The sequence below is a fragment of the Morchella importuna genome, assembly GCF_003444635.1.
Source record: "Morchella importuna strain M04M26 chromosome Unknown Morimp01GS001, whole genome shotgun sequence".
Lineage (NCBI taxonomy): Eukaryota > Fungi > Ascomycota > Pezizomycetes > Pezizales > Morchellaceae > Morchella > Morchella importuna.
Window position 1 is genome coordinate 1,884,360 of NW_025763398.1, and position 20,669 is coordinate 1,905,028.

General features: G+C 44.6%; 6 protein-coding genes across 6 annotated transcripts; 3 read left to right on the forward strand and 3 right to left on the reverse strand.

Annotated features, from left to right (window-relative positions):
* Positions 1-6,816: 6,816 nt before the first annotated feature.
* On the reverse strand, positions 6,817-8,356 carry LAJ45_00463 (uncharacterized protein; the record flags this gene model as incomplete). Its single annotated transcript, XM_046110064.1, has 6 exons — positions 6,817-6,826; positions 6,883-6,899; positions 7,080-7,094; positions 7,167-7,645; positions 8,113-8,217; positions 8,278-8,356. 6 exons carry the CDS (start codon positions 8,354-8,356, stop codon positions 6,817-6,819), a joined length of 705 nt encoding a protein of 234 aa, XP_045976757.1.
* A 1,445-nt stretch (positions 8,357-9,801) lies between these two features.
* Positions 9,802-11,878, forward strand: LAJ45_00464 (uncharacterized protein; the record flags this gene model as incomplete). The annotated part of the gene is made up of 6 exons (XM_046110065.1): positions 9,802-9,826; positions 9,887-10,000; positions 10,071-10,510; positions 10,559-10,589; positions 10,655-11,198; positions 11,761-11,878. 6 exons carry the CDS (start codon positions 9,802-9,804, stop codon positions 11,876-11,878), a joined length of 1,272 nt encoding a protein of 423 aa, XP_045976758.1.
* A 2,876-nt stretch (positions 11,879-14,754) lies between these two features.
* LAJ45_00465 (uncharacterized protein) lies at positions 14,755-16,196 on the forward strand (the record flags this gene model as incomplete). Its single annotated transcript, XM_046110066.1, has 3 exons — positions 14,755-15,503; positions 15,559-15,916; positions 15,975-16,196. 3 exons carry the CDS (start codon positions 14,755-14,757, stop codon positions 16,194-16,196), a joined length of 1,329 nt encoding a protein of 442 aa, XP_045976759.1.
* Positions 16,197-17,882: 1,686 nt separating this feature from the next.
* LAJ45_00466 (uncharacterized protein) lies at positions 17,883-18,533 on the reverse strand (the record flags this gene model as incomplete). Its single annotated transcript, XM_046110067.1, has 3 exons — positions 17,883-17,907; positions 17,967-18,445; positions 18,510-18,533. 3 exons carry the CDS (start codon positions 18,531-18,533, stop codon positions 17,883-17,885), a joined length of 528 nt encoding a protein of 175 aa, XP_045976760.1.
* Positions 18,534-18,544: 11 nt separating this feature from the next.
* On the reverse strand, positions 18,545-18,870 carry LAJ45_00467 (uncharacterized protein; the record flags this gene model as incomplete). Its single annotated transcript, XM_046110068.1, has 2 exons — positions 18,545-18,562; positions 18,622-18,870. 2 exons carry the CDS (start codon positions 18,868-18,870, stop codon positions 18,545-18,547), a joined length of 267 nt encoding a protein of 88 aa, XP_045976761.1.
* A 48-nt stretch (positions 18,871-18,918) lies between these two features.
* LAJ45_00468 (uncharacterized protein) lies at positions 18,919-20,561 on the forward strand (the record flags this gene model as incomplete). Its single annotated transcript, XM_046110069.1, has 4 exons — positions 18,919-19,141; positions 19,191-19,411; positions 19,469-19,605; positions 19,661-20,561. The coding sequence occupies 4 exons, from the start codon at positions 18,919-18,921 to the stop codon at positions 20,559-20,561; spliced, it is 1,482 nt and encodes a 493-aa protein (XP_045976762.1).
* Between the last annotated feature and the right edge of the window lie 108 nt (positions 20,562-20,669).

Consider the following 20,669-nt stretch of genomic DNA (forward strand, 5'->3'; position numbering starts at 1 on the left):
GTTCTGCCTGTGTCTGTGCTATATCATGATCTTTATTGGGTCTAATGTAAGGATTATCTACATACATCGCTTTAGAGTTGGGTATCTGCCGGTATCATGGCTTTGTGTAGCTAGAAGTAGGGTTGCTGCATTATATCAAGTTCCACGGTTTCTAAGTGGAGAGCAATAGGTAGATGAACGTTGCAGTTAAGTAAGGCCAATCTATCTATCATTCCCTCCTACACAATAAGCACTTCAAGACGGGAACACCCCGGCTACCCTAGGTTTCGGGACCTGCAGGAGGCCGAACCCTACCGTACCCATTGGAGAAGTAAACACTTCTCTGTGCCTATCTTTCCCTTCTCCTGCTAGCCTTCTGATATACTGCTATCACGGCACATATCTACATAGTGGCCCCATGAGATACCGGATACGGGGCATTGCTGGATAAATTGACTTCATCAGTGTGTTTGACCGAGTGATGGGTTGTGACGCTGCCCTGGCTGGGTCTTGAGATGGGCGGACGGCGAGGTGGTTGTGCAGATATATGGGGTAGGTTACTTCAAGCATTGATACTGGTTGATTTTAGGGCTGATAGCGAGAGAGAGGGGGTGCTGTCGCGGGTTAATTTGTTCTGTGGTGCTGCCACTCCCACACCTCTTGTAATACCGGGCCGGGGGCAGCACTCTTTGTAGTTTCCTGTGGAGGTATTCTGGACTTGTAGTGCTTAGTAAATCTAGAGAGTTGACAGTCCCTGGGGAGCGGGAGACAACAACACTTTGGCGCAATTTGTAAACCTGGCGAGTGATCTTTCGTGATTGAGTCATGCGTGTTCGTGGCGTACATCCTCTTGGCGAGGGATGGGCCTTGAGGTCATGAGGTACATAGCAAGTCAACCACCGCCTAGAGGAAATCTCTACATATATGCGCGCCTTCATACTCCCCGCTTCTGAGAGGCCCCTAACTAGTACAATGATGCAGCTTGCTACTACGTACAGAAACGGTGTATGTACTCTATCTAAGGAAGCTACAGTTTTACTCTACGATGGTCGGGCCCATTAATTATACAGGTATTTGTGAATGACTGGATTATGGGCGCACCGGTACTTATCAGACGTCGATGTTTGGTTTCCCTCGAAATATGGCATGGAGAAAGCTAGGATGGAAATCAATGTACGTGTGAATATTAGCAAATATTGAAGAAGTTCAGTCTTATTTATGGTATGAGTTAGTCTACAAAGGCTTTACGCGGACACTTCATCTCTCCACTGTTAACTTGGATGTTCTCTCGTATGTTCAGAATACTTCCCAGGTATTAGGTAGAATCCATCAAAAAAGATCAAATGTTAATCAGTAAGTAAATTCAATAATAGACCAAACGAAACTGATCTTGGATAGAGGTCGAGTGATATCCCATGTATCACCCCTAGCCGGCCAAAATATGGCTATGGTATTCATCATCAGTACCCCGGGCAACACTATCACTTTGAATCATGTCTTCAAGTCTCGTTTGAGTACTGAGAAGGATGTAGCTACCAACCGCCTGGAGAAACGTTGAAATTTCAAAGTCTATTGTCCATCTACATTAGTTACTAGCATGTGGCCTAATATTATTTCCAACATCCGCATGTTGCCTGTGGTACTAAGGGTTTGTTTAGCAAAGCTTTCTATGATTTTCATGTAATTTTAGATTATGATGATGCGCGAGTAAAAGGTATTTGGTTTGTTATTGTTACTTTGCGCGCGGATCGGACTCGATCAGGTTTAATTGTTCATTGGAGTTCGTGGATCTAGATATAATTCATGTTTGACAACTATAAGAGTACGTACTCACTTTCCGGGGGTATGAACGATTGGCATAATTTCATTCATGTACTCTTATAACGCCGACAAGCTCATTATAGTAGCACCAAAGTCTATGATAGATAAGAAAACGAATTAGAGATCGAAGTATAGCCTCGGAAGGCCTTAGCCAGAGATTCTATATACATGCATTACTTAAATACATGTTATAATTAGGTACATCCAGTACATGGTTAAATTTGATACAATTTCTAACTTTGTGAAGTACATGTATTTAATTTTTAATGCTCCTTGATTAAAACTAGCTACGTATGTATACCGAAATATCTCAGAATAATGAACACTTTCATAGTATAACTGCACTTGATAGTATCATCAGAAGTACGTACGTTAAAAGGATTTTACTTGCAGATCTTTTGAGATCTGCCTAAATTATAAACCACTCGGATTAAACTGGTTGCTTGTCCGGTATGGAGTACATAGATGATCAATCTATAAATGATTTTGAACTATTGTCTTGATTATATTTGATCACGAGAAAGAAGCGAATTTGCATTTGTCATCTGTATCTAGTAATCTCATCCTGCGTCTAGAGTTGCTTGAATGCACTAAATCGCAGATCCGTATGATGGCTCACTAAAGCAGTCCCGGACTTAACAGCATATACGCAAGATTCACGTAATGCCCTTACGTGTCCTCTTAGACCCTTCCTCTCTCCCGGCCCCCTACCACGCAAAACACAACTACATAGGCACGTGCCCCGCCTTTTCCGCCCCAATACATCTTTACCACCATACATGTAGTTTCATCTCGACGCACAACATTTATAGTACATATGATATTCAATATGTGATGTGTTCACGATATTCTTGAGATGGTCTCGGGTTGAAGTGGATCATCAGTACCAAGATGGCGGGTAAGTATGTATATGTTACCCGAAAGGATGTTCCCTACTAGTCTATCTCTTAATAATTTGAGGTAGGAGTATGCCCTGCATAATCATACCGATGAGTTTTTATCATCTTAGTTTTAAATCTCCTACGATCGATTCCAAGATGGTAAATTCAATACCACCGGGACCTCCAATCAATGTGGTCGGTCAACCCCGAGTCAATATGATTCCCTGCTGATTATCCAATGATATCTCAGATAGAGGTTTAATAGTTTCTTTCAACTACATCATCATCGGCCATGGCTCTGGATTTAGGCACGGATCAAGTCACCCGCAGGTTATAACGACGACCCTAGTCCAATCCCATACCCAGGAATCAGATAACTATCATCAGATTCTGAAAAATGTGCTTTGAAATCTTCAAAGGGGGTTGTACCCCACAATAGAAACCCCCTAGTGCTGAAACATAGCGCAGGTTTATTAACTCCGGTCTCGGCATGCACTATAAACTAAACATCATATCTTAGATTTATGTACGGATAGAATGAAGAGGGGTACGTACAAAACCTGAAACATCCGTTCATCGTCTTCTTTTACTTGCTTCGTACTAGGAGATATAGAAAGCTTTGATGCAAACTTAGATGAAACGTATGTGGTCGACTTGTTAGTTTTTTCCACAATACAGTGTACAAAGAGAGATGCCAACGCACGATCAATCGACCCGATCCTGTATCCTAGACGTTGAAATCGCTGGCTTTAATCGAGAAAGAGTTCGTGCCACTAGCAAGTGCAGGATTCTCTCCCTAAAGCAGTAGGGATCCTGTGACCGAAGCATCGAGTCATGATTGCTAGGACAAGGAAGCACATCTCTCTTTCAGACGAGCCACGAATCATTGAGATGTGAGGAATCCCTGTCAAAATGTGAACACAAGGTATTTGTTAACCTTGCTTCGAAAGTTCAACAAAGTTCTAAAGCCATTAAGCTATGCCTGAGGTGTCGATCATCGAAGTGCTGCAGGGCTTCATGACACAAATAACAACTGGGTGTAGCTAATAATTATCTATTCTAGTGCTCATGTCCTATGGGGACACGTAGATGTAGATTTCAACCTCCGTTTCGGTTTGGGCTTCCTCTACCGCTCTTTCCTTCCGGCTACAGCATATCTCATGTCTCTTTAGCCAATCCAATATATGCCTAGTTATGTATCTGGTTGGTTACGTCTTATTGTATCACAAGGCACTAGTTCGAGGGAAGGAATCGAATGTCTTGATCGCTGACATGTTTGAAGCCTGATGTCTCAGAAAGGCTAGATATGACTTTTGTTTTGATGAAGAGCTATCCAGTAGGATCAGCAAATGTAAGGAATAGAGACATGACATGGTGCCACCATTTCCGGTGAGTACATGAGAATATAGATAACTCCCGATTTGTTTCCCCATGGTAACTTCCTCCAATCTATTTACCATTAGCATTGCAGGAAACTCATGCTGGTATAGTCTTACTATCCCATTGGCTTCTTTTCTCTTTTAACTACATGTCTGAAGTAATAAAGAGGTGAGGATCATGTGCTATCACTCGCCTGTTGATATGCTCAGCCTTATGTGTGCTCCCATGCATCCTATGACACTGTTAGGCACGTTTCTCCCAGATAGGCGTAACGCTCTGGATGTAATTAAAAGACTTGGTACCTAAATAAACCAGGGTGGGTGTAGTAGCTGGTATGTAGGCAGAGTATGGCTGGAATCCGACTCGGAGTCTACCAACCTCAGGTACCTCTTCCCTTCTTGAGACATTTCCAGAATAAATCAGTGCATTTCGCCGGAAAACTCTATTTATCGCCCCATACTAGCCAATCGGGTTTCCTCAGAATGTGCTATGTTATAAAAAGATTGTTGACTAGATCGATTTAAACCGCTGGTCTGCAGTCCACATAGCACCGACACGTCTGTAAACTAGAATACAAAGCTATGTACCGCACATACAGGTCCGTACTCTTCTCTAGTAGGTGTGGTATGTTTAGCTGCGCCGCCCCCGCACAGATCAGGATATTCAGCCTTGTTGATCGATAAGCATACTACATGTAAATATACCCACCTACTTTTATTTCAACCAGCCACACAGAAAACGCCTGTGGATAGACAGGTAGTCACGATTAATATTCTGAGTGAGTGGTTTGGGCCCATGAGAGTGCTCTAAGCAGGCAGCAGGCAGCAGGGCAACTGTGTGCTGCACAGCCACAGCTGAAAATGCGGAGCCGGATGACCCACAATTTAAAGTTTGCGGCTGTCACTGCGCTGATACGCTCCAATGCTTAGTGATTGTCTGCAGACCATTACAAAATCACACCCCAAAAGTAATCGGTAGGTGCAGAATGCAGACCCGAGAAAGAGGTATGTGCTATTAATAGTGCTTTTATCATTCCCTTCCTTCACTTCGAAAAAAGAATAACTTTCTTTGTCCTCCACGTGTGTAGACGAAAGAGCTAGTAATCATTCCACGAATCAGCTTTCATAAAGCGCAAAAGCATGGAGGGAGACCTTCACTTGGGTTCCCACTCTTCAGGGGGGTCCGATGCATACCTGCATGCAATCCGGGATCTTTGATTCGCCCAATCCAGGCCCACTAAATTCAAAGTGCATGAGAAATGCTAACCAAAAATTTACTCCCGAACCCCAATACAGTCGCTCACCTACTGACGGCGGGTCCTGTCTGATGGTTCTGTTTGCAGTAATTTGCTCTTGGCGTCCAAAACCTAACTCTTTTATTGGCCTCAAACCCCTGACCGCCATCAGACAGGATCCGCCTTCACCCCGTGAGTGACTGTACCCTCCTTCGTTGACACCGCCATCGTCATCCATCCATCGGGTAGAGAGGTTGGGAATGTATTGTAGTTAGGACGAATGTTCTTAAATATGGTATCATGAGATGGTTGTGGAAAACATATATCGCAGCCGTTGCTATGATCTATGCAGTTTGACGTCGTGCATCCTCCTTTCCCTGGGGTTGCTGTCGTCGGTCAGCGCTGCATCCGCAAAAATACTAATTCGTTCAAAATTGCCCTTTCAGGTTATGATGTAACGGCAACCCCCAAAGAAGTTCGCCGTTCGAGGGGGCCACGATAGCATAAATTGTATATACATATTTTCTGTGGTCAAGGGGCTATGGGAGTTCAATAATATCGCTCGCTTCCAGGAAATGACCAAAAAAAAAAAACCCTCAGGATCGTTGAATCTCAGGTCACACGAAGAGAAAAAGTTTCGTTTCATATCAAAGAAAACGGCCGATTCCCGGCAACCGCAAAGGTTATTTATTTGAATGAGATCACGTGAATGGGGTTTGATAGGTTGGGGGTGACCAATAACTTCGAGTGATTCATGGTGAAGGTATGCAATCATAACTGCAGGCCGCCACCCTTCTCAGGCATCTCTCTTGCGTGAAATGAGGTCCTCTCGGTGATGAGGCTAATGATTACACACAACTTACTGCAGGAGTAGCAGTATCCGAGAAGTAGATATCTAATCTCCGAAACATTTGGGGAGGTATGGATTAGTAGACCTCCTTGGCTCGTTGAGCAAGAACGTTCCACCAGATGCCGAGAGAGATCTTATCATGGGCGCCAAGCTACATGCACATGTTTACTAGGATTATAGCATGTCACGTGGTCGGTTACTCATAACTTCGGTACTTACCCTTTCTAGCTACTTCTCCTTAGAAATCCCAAAATTAAATAACCTCTTATATTTCTCGGAAGCACTTTACGGTATCGATTTATAGTATCATTCCAAATACTTTTCGGATTTCTAATCTAGGTCTGAACTGCCCGGGTTTTCAAATTCTTTGTTAAGCATTATTATTCTGGCATGGTTTCGTGAGTTCCATACGATACAGGTGCATACTGCAGCGTCTCGTTCAAAAAGCAGTTATCTAGTAAATACGAAGAATATCAGACCAGATCTAGAGACGCTATATGTGCCGAAATAGATGGGTAGGGCTATGCCAATTCTTTTATAGCAGCTATAAAGATAGAATCCCAATTTAGAAACCCTTCGCCTAAAGAAGCTAATTCTTGTTTTGCATGCAGCTATAGATCATGTGGTAACATCAAATCGTCTGTGCACGAAAGGGTAGGTTTCCAAAGATATCAAGCCTTCCTAACCACAATGTTATTGACTTTCTCCCCGTCTCAAACAACAGTGAGATGAATTACTCAAAGAAATTCAATAACTATCATGAAGAGCAGAAATTCCACCGCAAGATCGATGTAAGCCAATTAGAACCACTAACTAGCACCGCATATCGATCACCCTAGTCTAGTCAATATGAGCACGATTTTCTAGTTACCTGGGCAAATGAGATACTTACCTAAAGAAGCACAGTTGCGGCAAGTTTCTGCTGTCTGAGAACCTCGTCGGCGATTTTCTACCAATCGTTGTGAAATGTTAGGCACCTTTCGTATACTATTTGGCGAATTGGAAGGAGTAACGTGCGAACCTTCTCACTGTCCTCCATCTTCTTAGTCCATACCTTATTCACCGCCTTGATATCTCGAAGGAGGTGATCGAATTCTTCATCGTCTTTGGCGTCACCGGAGCGTTGCGTTTGCCCCCCCTGTAGTGAATCACTGTCTGCCTTTTGAATATTGTTTTCTTCCCCCCTGTGTTTCAAGGCACCTTCCTCAATACCTAGGTTTACAATCTCACTTACGCATTCCGTCCAATTTGCGCAGAGAATATCTAATAAATCTGTCTTTTTCTTGACCAGTAGTTGGAATTTTTCAACCCTCTCTTCAAATTCTGTCGACAGAAGGGGAGTGGAGGTAAAGAGTCTTGATTTTAGTTCTGAAGCCTCCACCAGGTACATTTGGCTTCGAGCTGTAGTCGCTCCTATCTGGGAAAGTGCCATTTGTAGGTTATCCATAAGTTTTTTTGATAGTTTCGTCGAAACATGCGACGTTGTCTTTGAGAGTGAGTCTATTGGACACGTAATAGAGTTAGTTTTAGGTATGGCCTCGGGAGGATCGAGATTAGGGACATGTCATAGCGAAAAATCACATAAGGCTGCTTTGGTAATTAAGAGAGTGGAACATGTCTTAAAAATGTCTGGGGTAATAATAATAATTGTGTTCTAAACGGATTGGGAGGAGGTGAGATGAAACATAAAACCATTCGACAGGACAACAGAAAGAAATGACGATAATTTGCTGAAGGAGTTATCGTCCAGAAGGCCATCCAGAAGGCCGGCTCAAAAGCAAGATCCCGCCGGCCCCCAACGGTATTCAACATTTCTGATTCAGGCACCGCTAAGGGTCAAGTAATAAAAATAGTACAAGTTGACAATTGTGACAGGTTGCTACCAATGCAGCCTAAAGGCATACATACCGGACGTTCTCCGGAAGATCTGATTCGTCAAAGAAGAAAAAAAGAGATATCGTTCTTACCATTGAATGCTTTCGCCAGTGGGTGTTCATACACGATCCTTTTCTTTTTCCTTTTCTTAGCTGTTGAGGACAAGCCTCTTGTTTCTCCAACCGAAGTTTTTTTGTCTAAGCTGCTCGCTAAGATCTTGTCTCTCTTTTTGGCACTGCGAATATCCTTATTCTTACCGGCCCTGTTGGTCCTTACATTGGCGGCCTTGAGACCTTTAGGGGTCTTGACCCCAGCTCTACCAAAGTCGTTAGCCATGGAAGGAGTGTTCTTGGCTTCTGCACCTTCCCAGTCCTAAGATTTGTTTGGTTGATCTGAGCTGAGCTTAATTTTGGATATTTGATGGTCCAGACATAGAAGTGTGCTAATCAACAAGCCATGAGATGAACATGGACTGGTGGACTTGTTCTCAGGTGAGTGGTAAGGGCGGGAGTGAATCAGAAGGGGAGTAAATGGGTCCATTTAGGGTGTGGCTGTGGGTGTGGCTATTAGAATATCCCTGCTAGTTAGCGTTGTAGCACGGGAGAGGATCATTTTAGCGGTAACGGAAGTGCACATAGATATTTAAACATCACACAGCCACGTAGAAGCGAGACGCAAGACAGCCCTGCGTCAATTGACCAGCGTCCCACAATGTCCATAGGGCGGAGGACCATCTACAGCGGCTTGTTAAAGCTTAGAAACCAACAAGGGGTACTGCTCTACCATCCGAAGACGATAGGGCGGTATGATGACGATGATGATGGCACTGATTGGAGATGTGAACATTATTTGCTGTTTGCAAGGCGGTATGTCAGCGACGGGCGTGAACGGAAGCTGTTGGCAGTTAGTAGGGATGCCTCGAATAAAGGCGAAAAGAAGGGCCGACGGCAACTCAACTGCCAGCGATCACCATGCATACATGTATTCCAATACCATAAGGGCATAAGGGTTCTAGATTGGATCTAATAATTATTTGGAATTTGTGTTAATTAAATTACTATTTCCGAATACAGACCCATGCATGATCTTAATAGAGCTGAATAGAGTAATGGAAGAAGCCATCAAAGCAATGAACAAAGAGGCTGCCGGTGCTGTGTAAGCGGTCCCGAGTTTATGTAACTCGGGGCATGTTGGCTCAAAATAGGCATTCTGAGTAGTGTGCAGGCGTTGTATGGTGTTTCCAGCTGTCACGCAAGCTCGGGCCCAAAGATTGTTTGGAGGTTTGAACGGAAATCCCAGGACCAAAACAACCCTGGTTTGTGGCTGCACCAGCCTTAGCATGCAGGATGCACTATTTTTTGTGTGCATGGCTTTTCTGGAATTCGAACGCATCTTTCGCCCAGTAACAACTCTTGCACGATGGCCCCCAAAATCTCAAGGATTGCCTGCCAGCCCCCAATACCGTTTTACAAGTATCGTTCATTTTGAGACATCCTTCTCGAGTAGACCGCAGCGGCCCGTACCTCCGTTTAGGTTGTGGAGATACATAAGGCCCACTGTATTCCCGACTCCCAGGCTCATTCATTCCATCCATCGAGTCTTCCATTCAGCCCCCAGATCTTGATTCATTGCGTTACGGCACAGCAAAAAAAAAAAGGGACAACGGTCAAAACACACCTCATAGTCTACGCATCATCATCATAATACTACAAAATCCCATCTACCTCCCCCGTCACAACACTTGAACGAGCCAGAAAATTTCCCTATATACAACTTCAAAAATGTCTATCAGATTTGGTCGTAGTGGTAATAAATCCCGCAGATATACCCTGCTATCTCAATGCCTTTATTGACTCTCCATCTCAGGCAACGGTTATGACAGCTCAGAAGTCATGGAGACTGAGGATGATGACTGGAGAAAGGTTACAGACTTGAACGAACGCAGAAAAATCCAGAATAGATTGGCCCAAAGGAATTATCGTGAGTCTTCTTTGCTTTGTGATCTATATTTAACCCGGGTGTTTCCGATCCTCTAACATTTCATGTTAAGGCCGCAAACTCCGCCAAAGACTTGAAGAGTTGGAACGTCAAGCTGGAGCTACAAGTAGTACAACATCATCCTCAGCTAGCCCATTAAAGAAAAAGAAGAAGCAATCTGCTACTGAAACTGGTACTGCATCTGGAAGGATTGAGAAGAAAAGTGGGGGAGGACATCCGGTCAGAGCTACTAAGATTAGCAACCTGGAGAGTAGACCCTCGAGTCAAGAAGTTACTACATCGGGTGCCTCATCACAGTCTACCAGAGCTACTGCTTCCCCCAGAAACATCTATACTATGGGCGATTTCGGTCCACTATTTGCAAACCCCGAAGCCAGACATCAAAGCATTAGACAGCCTGAGCAACAGCTACCAGCATGGGGCCCTCAGCCGTATCCCAACAGCAGCAGCAACAATCATATGAGTATCTGGCACAGCCTTACTACCATGCCAGTCCTCAACCAACATTCTCTATGACACCTCATCCTCACCCGGTCTCAGAACCAGCTACATCGCCACCACAAGTCCAAGCGTACATCTCCTCCCTCCAAACCGACTCATCGTTGCCGCTAACTCACACGTTTTCTCGTGGTGAAGATTCGAGTCCAATTACCCATACTTCATACCGACCCAACGTACACCAGACCCGCAATATTAGTGATGGACACCTGGGCTTCCCTGACCTCCCTCCAACTTATTCCGCGAGCCCGGCTGTCAACCCCAATCCATTTCATCTGAACGCGCCACTCCCGCGAGACGATTTCTACCTTACATTGAACTATTCCACACTCTTTAACGCTTCCCTCGAGATTGGCAAAATCCTACAAATCTCTGAAAAGACTATGCTAGACGATGATGCTACCTCCCCATTCAACAGTCCTAGCCCAGTTTTACTTCCAGAAGGAACGGAAGATTTGATACCAACGAAGAAGCAACTAGATATTGAGCATCACCCGTATATCGATATGGTTCCATTTAAGGGGTTTCGAGATCGATTGTTGGATTGTGTAGCGGAAGGGGAAAAGACGGGAAATTATTTTGATGAAACAAAGCTATGTCATGGGATGTACGAGAGTTGGGGTGTTTGGGGACAGACTCCATGGGAGGCGAGAAGCTGGGAAATTGGCGAAGCGTTTGCTAGGTAAGCGCAAAACAGTTTTCTTCTTTCTTTTTGGGTCGATCTTTCTCTGGGCGTTTATTATTATTGTTTTTTCACAAAGATTTATGTTTTATGAGTACTCTTTTACGTCTAATGTATTCGTGTGTATAACAAATCGGCGTTGGGGAGCATTTGAGCGAGCATCTTGTTTTTATTTTATTCTTCACTATTCGGAGTTTTTTTCTTCTTTTTTGTTGGAGTTTTCTTTTTCATTTTTCATTTTCTACAAACCTCTTACCTTGCTACACTACACCTCTCCTTTGTTGAACTTTGCATTAGACATTTATTACATTATAAACTATTCACCTATAAACCTTTCATTCCGCTGCCTAAATTTCTTCAAAATATCCAGTCATCAATCATCACAGCTAGTAGGGAGGTGATGAAGCCTCGATGTTCTATTTACAGTACGAATATTTCACAACTCAACTTTCCATTGATGTCCCTTTTTCAACTTCATCCACCTCGATTTCTGTACCCACGCATCTATAGGAAAAAAAGGAAAGGAAGGGGCTGACTCAAAAACTGCCCGACCACGTAAAAGGAAATATTGGTTCCTGATGGATGAAGAAATGATCAGATGCACCAACTGGTGGAGGAGACAGAGAGGCATGAAACCGCTGCACATGCCGGCGGGGAGGATTATCGGTGAAGTTGAATGATCGAGAAATGGTAAAGGCGCCGTTGCCTGGTGCGGGACATGTGTGCACGTGGAGGAAGAAGTATTTGAGACATACCAGATGGAGTCAGTAGCAGGTGGAATGATAAGCATGTACCTACATCTCGTGCTTGGCTCTTAACATGTAGGTGCGAGCACAAATGGAAACACTCTCTATTTTCGCGTTCACTCTACCGTACTACTATGCACGTGCTACATGTATCTTCCCATAATAACCACAGCTGCTGCGATTGAATCACAGGTATGTGAATTGGACATCGCCTCCTCTTCTATTCCCATATTTTGTTATTTTTGCGTTTTCTAGCTGGGAGGAGGCGCTGAGGCGTCTGAAGTTATACCTACACGAGATTAGGTATGTAGTCTTGCTGTTACGCCGTTGGCCCCCAGTACGACACGGTATGGTGTCTCTCCTTGCACACGAAGCGACTCACCAAGCTTTTAAATAAACTTGGCACCTGAGACAAGACAAATGTAAGACATGCTTGGTTTCAATTACTAGAAAAGGAGCAGCCAATCACTCAGCCCAGGAGATTGAGTGAGTAACTTGCGCAAAACGGTTTTCTGTACGTGTGTGACCATGGTTGCAAATGTAGGCGCTCTATATTGCCTAGGGAGCTATGACTGTTCGTGCTAACCATACCACATACAGTCGCCCGCCGTTGTAGCGAACGCTTGTATACCGAATATTTGATGTACCGAACCACTTGGGCTGGCTTTTTTTTTCCCCCCGGCAAAGAGTTTGGTCTGCTGTACCGAATAATCTGCTATACTGAGCGGAAAGTTGCTCAATATGCACGTTCGTTATAGCGGCGGGCGACTGTATATGTAGTTACTGTATGTAATCAATACTTAAACAAGGATCAATACCTACTAGTAATTGCAGATTCTAAATGCAGTACTCTACTCGTATGAGTTCTTATCATGCTTCAAACCGGGGTCCGCGCCACCTAGGCGTTTGTTTGTTGGTTAAAACCGGGCTTGGGTGTTCCCACGCCAATTCAGATTTCGTAGGTCGCCGATAAACTCTCTATTGGCTCCTTCGGGTGTAGGATATAGAAGACGGTTGCTGTACGCCTATATCCCTAATAGGTATGACGGTTTTTAGAACTTTAAACTACTGTAATTACTTACCTGGGAGTTCCGAGATAATTACCTGATAGGTGCTTGAGATTGCCTAAATAGGCAATGGATTTAAGCTTTCGAGAATCACACTGTACGCGTGTGGGGGTTTGCCCGGCCAAGAGTTATGAAAACAGATACATATAGGCACTTATATACGTTTAAGTAGCCGTACATACATACATTTACATGTATATACATATGTGCAGTACCGCACAGCGGGGTCTTATAGATCGTGAAATTTATAGCGCCCGGCCATATCTTGAATATCTTAGAAATGGTGTTTCTCAGTAACTGATGCGGTTCTTACTAAACCTATTAAAAGTCATGTAGTGACTTGAAAATGAATAGTCTTATACTACTAGGTCATTATGAGGCGGTCCTATGTCAGGGTACATTACTCTACATGTACTCTAGTAGAAAGGTCAGACATCACATAGATTCGTCCCCAATCCCCCTGCTTCTACTGGTGAGCAGCTTGCTGCTAAGTGGGGGATTGGTACAGGACTATATATGACGTACCAGTAAACCTTAGGCAGTACATACAACCTAAAGCCATGAAATTTAAATATTATCGCAAAAACGTTAGTATTGATACCCTGATGGATTTTGGTATATCGGTACTTGCCGTATACTTACTATCACTTGTTTAAACTTTACCATTTTTGGATTTCTTTATTAAATGTCCTGTTCAGGATAAGGCCCAGGCACAAATAATTAGAGAGACATTCGGTTCCGAAGTCTTGTGTGCCGATCTGGCTGACTTGAGCACCACTTCTAAATCGTCGTGACACATTGCGATCAAAGCCTATATATAATAGGTACTATTAGTAGGTACTACGGCATTGTACAATGTCAGAGTATCTATTCTCCCTAGAATTCCCCCTGGGCGCTGATATTGATGAGTCAACAGTCAATTGTCAAATTATTACCCGTATCGATATGTAACAGAGCGGGGGAATCTCGTATCAGTGGGCATCTAGCCTTTACTCTAGCTACGGTTAAATATTACTGCCATCCGTTGCGGCTTGACATCCGAATTGAAAGGAAAATGCAGGGCAAGCTTGCGAGGCTCCTTCTTGTATTCAACCTTCTCAATTGAGACAGTCGGAGTTGTCTTGTGGGGGAGTAAACCCGGGTACAATCGCTTAGATACGGGCTCATCTGTCATGAAACGTGCTTCAATGCTTCCAGAACCCTGTGAAAAAAAGAAAAAAATGGAAATAACCAGGGGAAGCAAGATCCCGATTCGACAGGAGCAACTCAGATAGCGTCACGAGATGCAGCCGAGATAAGATAAAAGTAGACAACGACGTCGTTATTGTTGTAACTTACGGGAGCTCGCTCGTCACCTGTGATTCTACTTGGTGCACCGTGCTCTACAATCCGGTGTCCATTACCACCTAGCTAGGTAAGTATACTCCTTTATCATCGCACGAAAAGCCTTGTTATTCCTATCTACTCTGGAACAGCCTTCCGCTATTTGTGCCAGTCTAAGAACGGCGTTGGATGTGGGGGAACTTGCGGAAGGGGTCGCCGGAACCTGGTTACAGTCGGGGGTGAGTCACGAGCCGTCAAGCAGGACATGTATTTAAGAAGGAGCCTTCACCTCTCTCTCGAATCTTCGTCTCCTCTGCGTAGAAATTACCCATATCAAATAAGCCAGCCTTATTTTCTTCTGTCAACATCATAACCTGACCAGGAAGCCATTGAAGCTCTTGCTGCTACCACTCGTAAACGATGTCCCCTCCATCAGCTATCCAGCAATCCCTTACAGAGTCTGCAGTTGCGTCATCAATTGCCGTCCATAACCGTACTGAGACAACAAATGTTGGCACTGCGGCCGTTCCTGTCACTTCATCCTCAACCCCCGACCTCCCTGAGCTTGATGCGTCAAAGCTAAAAATCACTATTACTAAGAACCCGAAACCCTTCATTGAGGACGTTTCTGGCATAGAATGGGGCAACCAGGATGTTTGTACGGATCATATGATCACTGCGAAATGGACTGACGCAACCGGCTGGGAGGCCCCCGAATTGAAACCGTACGGGCCACTCGAAGACCTCATGCCTACTGCCTCGTGCTTGCAGTATGCCACTGAATGTTTTGAGGGCCTTAAGGCGTATCGTGGCTATGATGGCGCCGTGAGAATGTTCCGTCCAAACCGTAACGCGGCGAGAATGTTGATTTCCAGTACCAGAATTGCACTGCCTAGTTTCCCCCCATCAGCATTGGAGGAGCTTATCAAGACCCTAATTGCACATGATGCGCCAAAATGGCTGCCAAAACCAGGAACTTGCATTTATGTTCGGCCTACCATGATTGGGACTGGAGTGGCATTGGGTGTGCAAAAACCTAGAGAGGCGAGACTGTTCATTGTTGCTGCCTTGTTTCCCATACTAGATACGAAACCGATGAAGTTGCTTGCTAGCAGCGAGAATTCAATTCGAGCCTGGCCCGGTGGTTTTGGTTATGCCAAGGTTGGAGCGTGAGTTACATAAGATCCTTTTAATATGAGTCATGGCTAATGACTCGCATTACAGAAACTACGGCCCTTCCCTGATGGCCCAGAAAGAGGCCCAGTCTAGAGGATATGATCAGATCCTTTGGCTCTTCGACAAATCTTGTCTTGTGACTGAGGCTGGTGCCAGCAACTTCTTTGTTATCTGGCGCAACAGAGAGACAAACAAGTTGGAACTTGTCACCGCTCCACTGGATGACAAAATCATCCTTAATGGTGTCACCAGGCGTAGCCTGCTTGAGCTTGCCCGAGCCCGCTTGACTGGTACTGAGGGCGAAATCGAAGGGTTGGACGTTATTGAGAGAAAGTATACCATGCATGAAGTGGTCGAAGCCGCTCAAGAAGGTCGTCTTATAGAAGCATTTGCTGCCGGCACTGCCGTAAGTTTCTCTCCGTCCTCACTTCATTTTTCATAAATTAATATATTTTGGATTCTAGTACTTTGTTACATCTGTCATCGACATTCACTTCCGTGGTGTGGACATCCAGCCACTTGAGAAGGCTGGGAAATATACACTATTACTTAAGAACTGGCTTCAGGGTATTGTGTATGGCAAAGAGCGTCACGAATGGGCACACACCATTAAAGAGGTCGGCTTCAAGTCTGGACCTCAGATGAAGATGAGATCGAGGCTCTTGCACAAAAGATTAGAGAGATGAAGAGTAACCCTGCGTGGTCAGCTGCGTTTGCGAGAGTTTAGTGTGATGCTTCACAAAGAGTTACGAGATCAGCTGCGCTTGAGAGAGTTTAGTGCGATGCTTCACAAAAAGTTACGAGATATGATTTTTTTATAATGAAGACGTGGGGAAGGTTGATTTTGAGTGGGGGTTAGGGAGTCTTCCTGTAATTATTATAAGGAGAGTGAGTGTTTATAAAACGTTTTCAGAGAAGTTCTGTGTATGAATAAATGTATGAGTTTACCCGAGATTGAGTCAAGTAGTAGTGGTGATGGCTTTAACTACATATACATACACGTAATGAAGGCTTGTTCTTTCGTCTAGAGTAACTCGCCCACACCTTGGTGCTGTGACTGTGCTACGTTACACACTAAAGCGAGTGATCTTACGTGAAGTCACAAAACCTTGTGTAACATGATTCAGACATAGGTACTACAAGATTAACATTTTGGCAATATGTCCTATTTACATGTAGTTGTGACCGTAGTCGTCAGAGGTCAATCCATCAAGAGAAATCTGCGAAAATCTAAGGGTATGACTCTATAGCTAGTAGGACCCCGCCGCTTATATCGGAATTGTTCATCTAGCCAATCAGTGTTTCCGCTCTCTTCGGCCTTCTACTTGAGCTTTTGAATAGATGGAGGTTCAAATCATAAAACATCTAATAAGGGTAAACACATGTATATTAAGGTGCTTTTAGTATTTATGCGGTATCTGCTTCGACCATTCTTTCGAGTCCGGAGATATGTAGGTCGATAGTCAGTTAGGAAGCTGTCAAAGAAGTGATATAGCCACCTTCTCACAGAGCCTTTGAGTTCTTTCCCTTTCTCGTCCTAGTCTTTAATCGTTGTGTGGTTGTGATCCTCTCGTGCTTATTCATAAAATATCACTCGCCAAATTCTTCGTCGGAATGCTTAGCCCCAAACTCGTTGATCCCTGGTTTCAATTACAAGTGCAGTAGATAGAGCTATGCCAATATGATTCCGCCCCAGCTAGTACATAGTACGATATGTACCACCGCCATGATTCTGCCTACGCCCATCCAGAAAACATCCTGCGCAGGTTTTTACCAATCTAGATAAGCGCTGTGGGCATCAATTCTCCCCTCCTCTTCCCTCCCTTGTAATTCCCTTCCCAAAGCAGCATGTGATAATCAAATAACTATGGACAATGTGATCTTATGATTAATAGCGGATAGTAGCATCATAATGAATGGTGGCATCACAATGATACTATTTCCAGGGCAGAGTAGATTCATTGGGCTCTTTTATTATTCCCGATACTGTGAAGGACCTTTTGCGGTGTGAAGGTTAATCTTAAGGGTTATCACCGTAATGAGAATTGATTGGTGGCACACAGTGCGCTAGCCAGGGCCAATAATGGAGTGGTGAAAAGAGAACACTCTTTGAGGGCATATCGGCCCCTTGTTATCTGTTGTATCCGTGTGCTATCATGGATTATCAAGATTTCACCGCTTTTTTCAAGGAGAAAAAAAAAAGATCAATTTAGGATATTCTCTACCTCAATTCGCAATAAATGAGTTGATACGATCTAGATTTAAAAATCAGGTATCAACAGTTTTGAAGGGGGAAAGGACCTTCACGACAACGCAAGAAAAACGAATGAACTATGTACTCTGTATCCAACTCTATAACGAACGTTCAACATCTACCTGAGGGTTCGGCAAGGGTACCTAAAGAAATTGTTAAAATCAAGACAGCCTACAGGGAATAGGTAAGAGAATTGCCATACTTTGATGGATATCCTTCGCTCGAGTCAATGGTCCACTTCATACCATTCCCAGGCAACGGCGGCAATCCGCCGGCTCCAAGGACCTCACTGATAGATTTCGCGCCGCCCTTCTCAAATGCCAATGAAAGAACCCCTTTTGCACTGTCTTCCTTGATGGTAACAAGCTGTTTCTCGCCCTCTGCGCCAGTTCCAATCCTTGGGTTCGCAACAGAGCCTACAGTCAAAAGGCCTGCGATATCTGACTGCCTGAGAGTGCTCAACTGAGGGTAGTCGCGTCTTGTGTCACGCTTCCAGTAAGGGTTCTCGGCGATGTCAGCCGCGGGAACGGTGACAGGGTCCGTGTAGTCGGATGCGGGGACAGAGGCGGGGGCGGGGTTACGGAAGTGCTGGTTGAGAGGGATACCGGATGATCGCTCAGGGTCGACTGCGAGAAATCGGCGAATCTTCTCCCAAATTCCGACAGAGCCGACGGTGTATTTCTATATCATTAGATTTATCAGAAAGTTGATATAGATGTGATGTGATGCCAGATGGTTGACGAACCTTGACAACGGGCTGGACAGACATTGTTGAGGCTACTATAATGAGGGGAGATGCTGTAGAGATCGTGTGTCAGCGTAATTGCGACCTTTTTAATGAAAAGATGGCGAAATACCTTTGAGATAGACAAAGAACGAAAGCGGCGAGCTGGGCTCGAATTTGTTGCCATCGCGAATTGACGGAGGGGAGGGATGTCGTTGGGATTGCCCGGTGCCAAGAAATCCTTATGTAAGAACCCTGTCGGGTCCGGCATATGCCCGGACGGCGGACTGCGGTCATCACGCTTCACGGGGACGGGAAGGACTTGCCTGTGGGCCGCATTGGTGCAAGGGAAAATTATTTGTTCCTGGATTTGTGAAATCATGTTTGATTGATTTCTGTGGATCACAAATTATCAACTGACGCTTCATCTATGTCCGCAATTAACACTTCATCCATTAACTCTTCATCCCCAGCTACTCGAAACCAGTCTTCTTATACATCAGGCAGAAATTCAGAAGACCTTATTACATACTGCTGTGTCTGCTTTATTCCTGTTTCCAATGGCCTAGGCAACACGAGTGGAGGTGACCCACAATTCTGGTTGACAAGCTGTGGTCATATCGTGTGCGGGTCACACTGTTTCCCTAACGGTGGTACGGGAATAACCAGTAATGATTAGAAGGGAGGAGCTGATAATAGTAGTTCCCCAGGACGCAGCGGAAAGAACTCATGCTTGCCCCTACTGTGGTAGTGGTGGTATATCTCTAGCCGATTTGGGTGCTGGTAAAGTAAAGTGGGCTGTCTACTCCACCGAAATTAGAACTCTGATTCTCATGTTCCTTTTGAACCAGGTTTCTGTGGAACTACGTGACTATTTCCGCTCTGAAGCGGAACTTCTGGAGGATGTTACTGGCGCTATCAAAGTTCATCCATCTCGCGTTCCCACTGCTTTCAAGCAAATAATTGACTGGGATTGACAGTTTCGAATGAGTAATGCGTTGCGGATAGCATCGCATTACAGAGCGCTTGCCGAGAAGCTACAGGGTAAGGTTGACGACCAGAGAAGGGTGTTGCTGAAGGTGAAAGATGAACTTGTGGAGGGGAAAGAGCTAAAAAAGCATGGTTTTTCCTTTCAAGTGGTTGTCGCCATGCATTCACTGACATATGAGTAGAAACAAGTCAGTGATGGAGGAAGAGATAGCAAAACTTCGTGAAGAGGTTTCCCAGCTTCGCTCTCAGCTGTCATCTGCCCAGTTATCTTCTTTGGATTATGATGTCCCAGGAACAGCTCAGCAGCAGCAGCAGCAGCAACCAGAAACAAGGGCTACTCGGCAAGGCTCAGCTTCGCCCTTCACCATAGCCCAGGATAACCAAAATTTTCTTAAAAGAAAAGCTGATGATTTAGGTGGTGACCCAGCCTTTAGGGCTAGGGAATTCAGAAACGAAATGAATAAGAGACAGGCGCAGGTTCAGGCCATGCCTCCCCCACCTGTACCACAACGGGCAATCCAGCAATACCAAGATAATAGACAAGAAGCACAATATATTGAGCCAAGGCAGGAGCAAAGTGAAGAACAATCCGAATATAGTTATCAATTTCAACAATTAGGATATTCAACTCGAGCTCAGCAGCAACGTGTGTATGAAGATCAGCCACTTTGTAGAAGCAATACATCTCCGCAACTTAATCTACAACGTCACAATCTTTCTGAGCGAGAACGATTTCCTACCAATCATGGAAGGCATTTCATCGATCTTACAGAATCGCCCGATCTTATGGGACCGCAGCAGAGTGGATTTACAAACAAACAGCAGAGTAGAGATAAACTACAAAAGGATTATGCGGGTAACATCAACACTCCATTTCAATCGCCTCTTAAGATATCAACTCCAAGACCCATAAATACACTCCCTATACGGGGCTCGGGAGATAGGTATTTCACATCTCCAATCAACCAGCCACCACAATCCGCGATAAGATATGGGAATAAAAACAATATGTCTCCACTGTTACAAAATAAGACGGCAGCTTTCCATTCCCCAAGAAATCGGGATGATAACCCCCGTCCCTGATACGGAAAGGAGAAAGCGCCACATACCCTTACGAAAGAGGTGGACAGTCTGCCATTCTGGGCACCCCAAAGACAACCAACAAAGGGGGAGACAGTGTAGTCAGTCCGT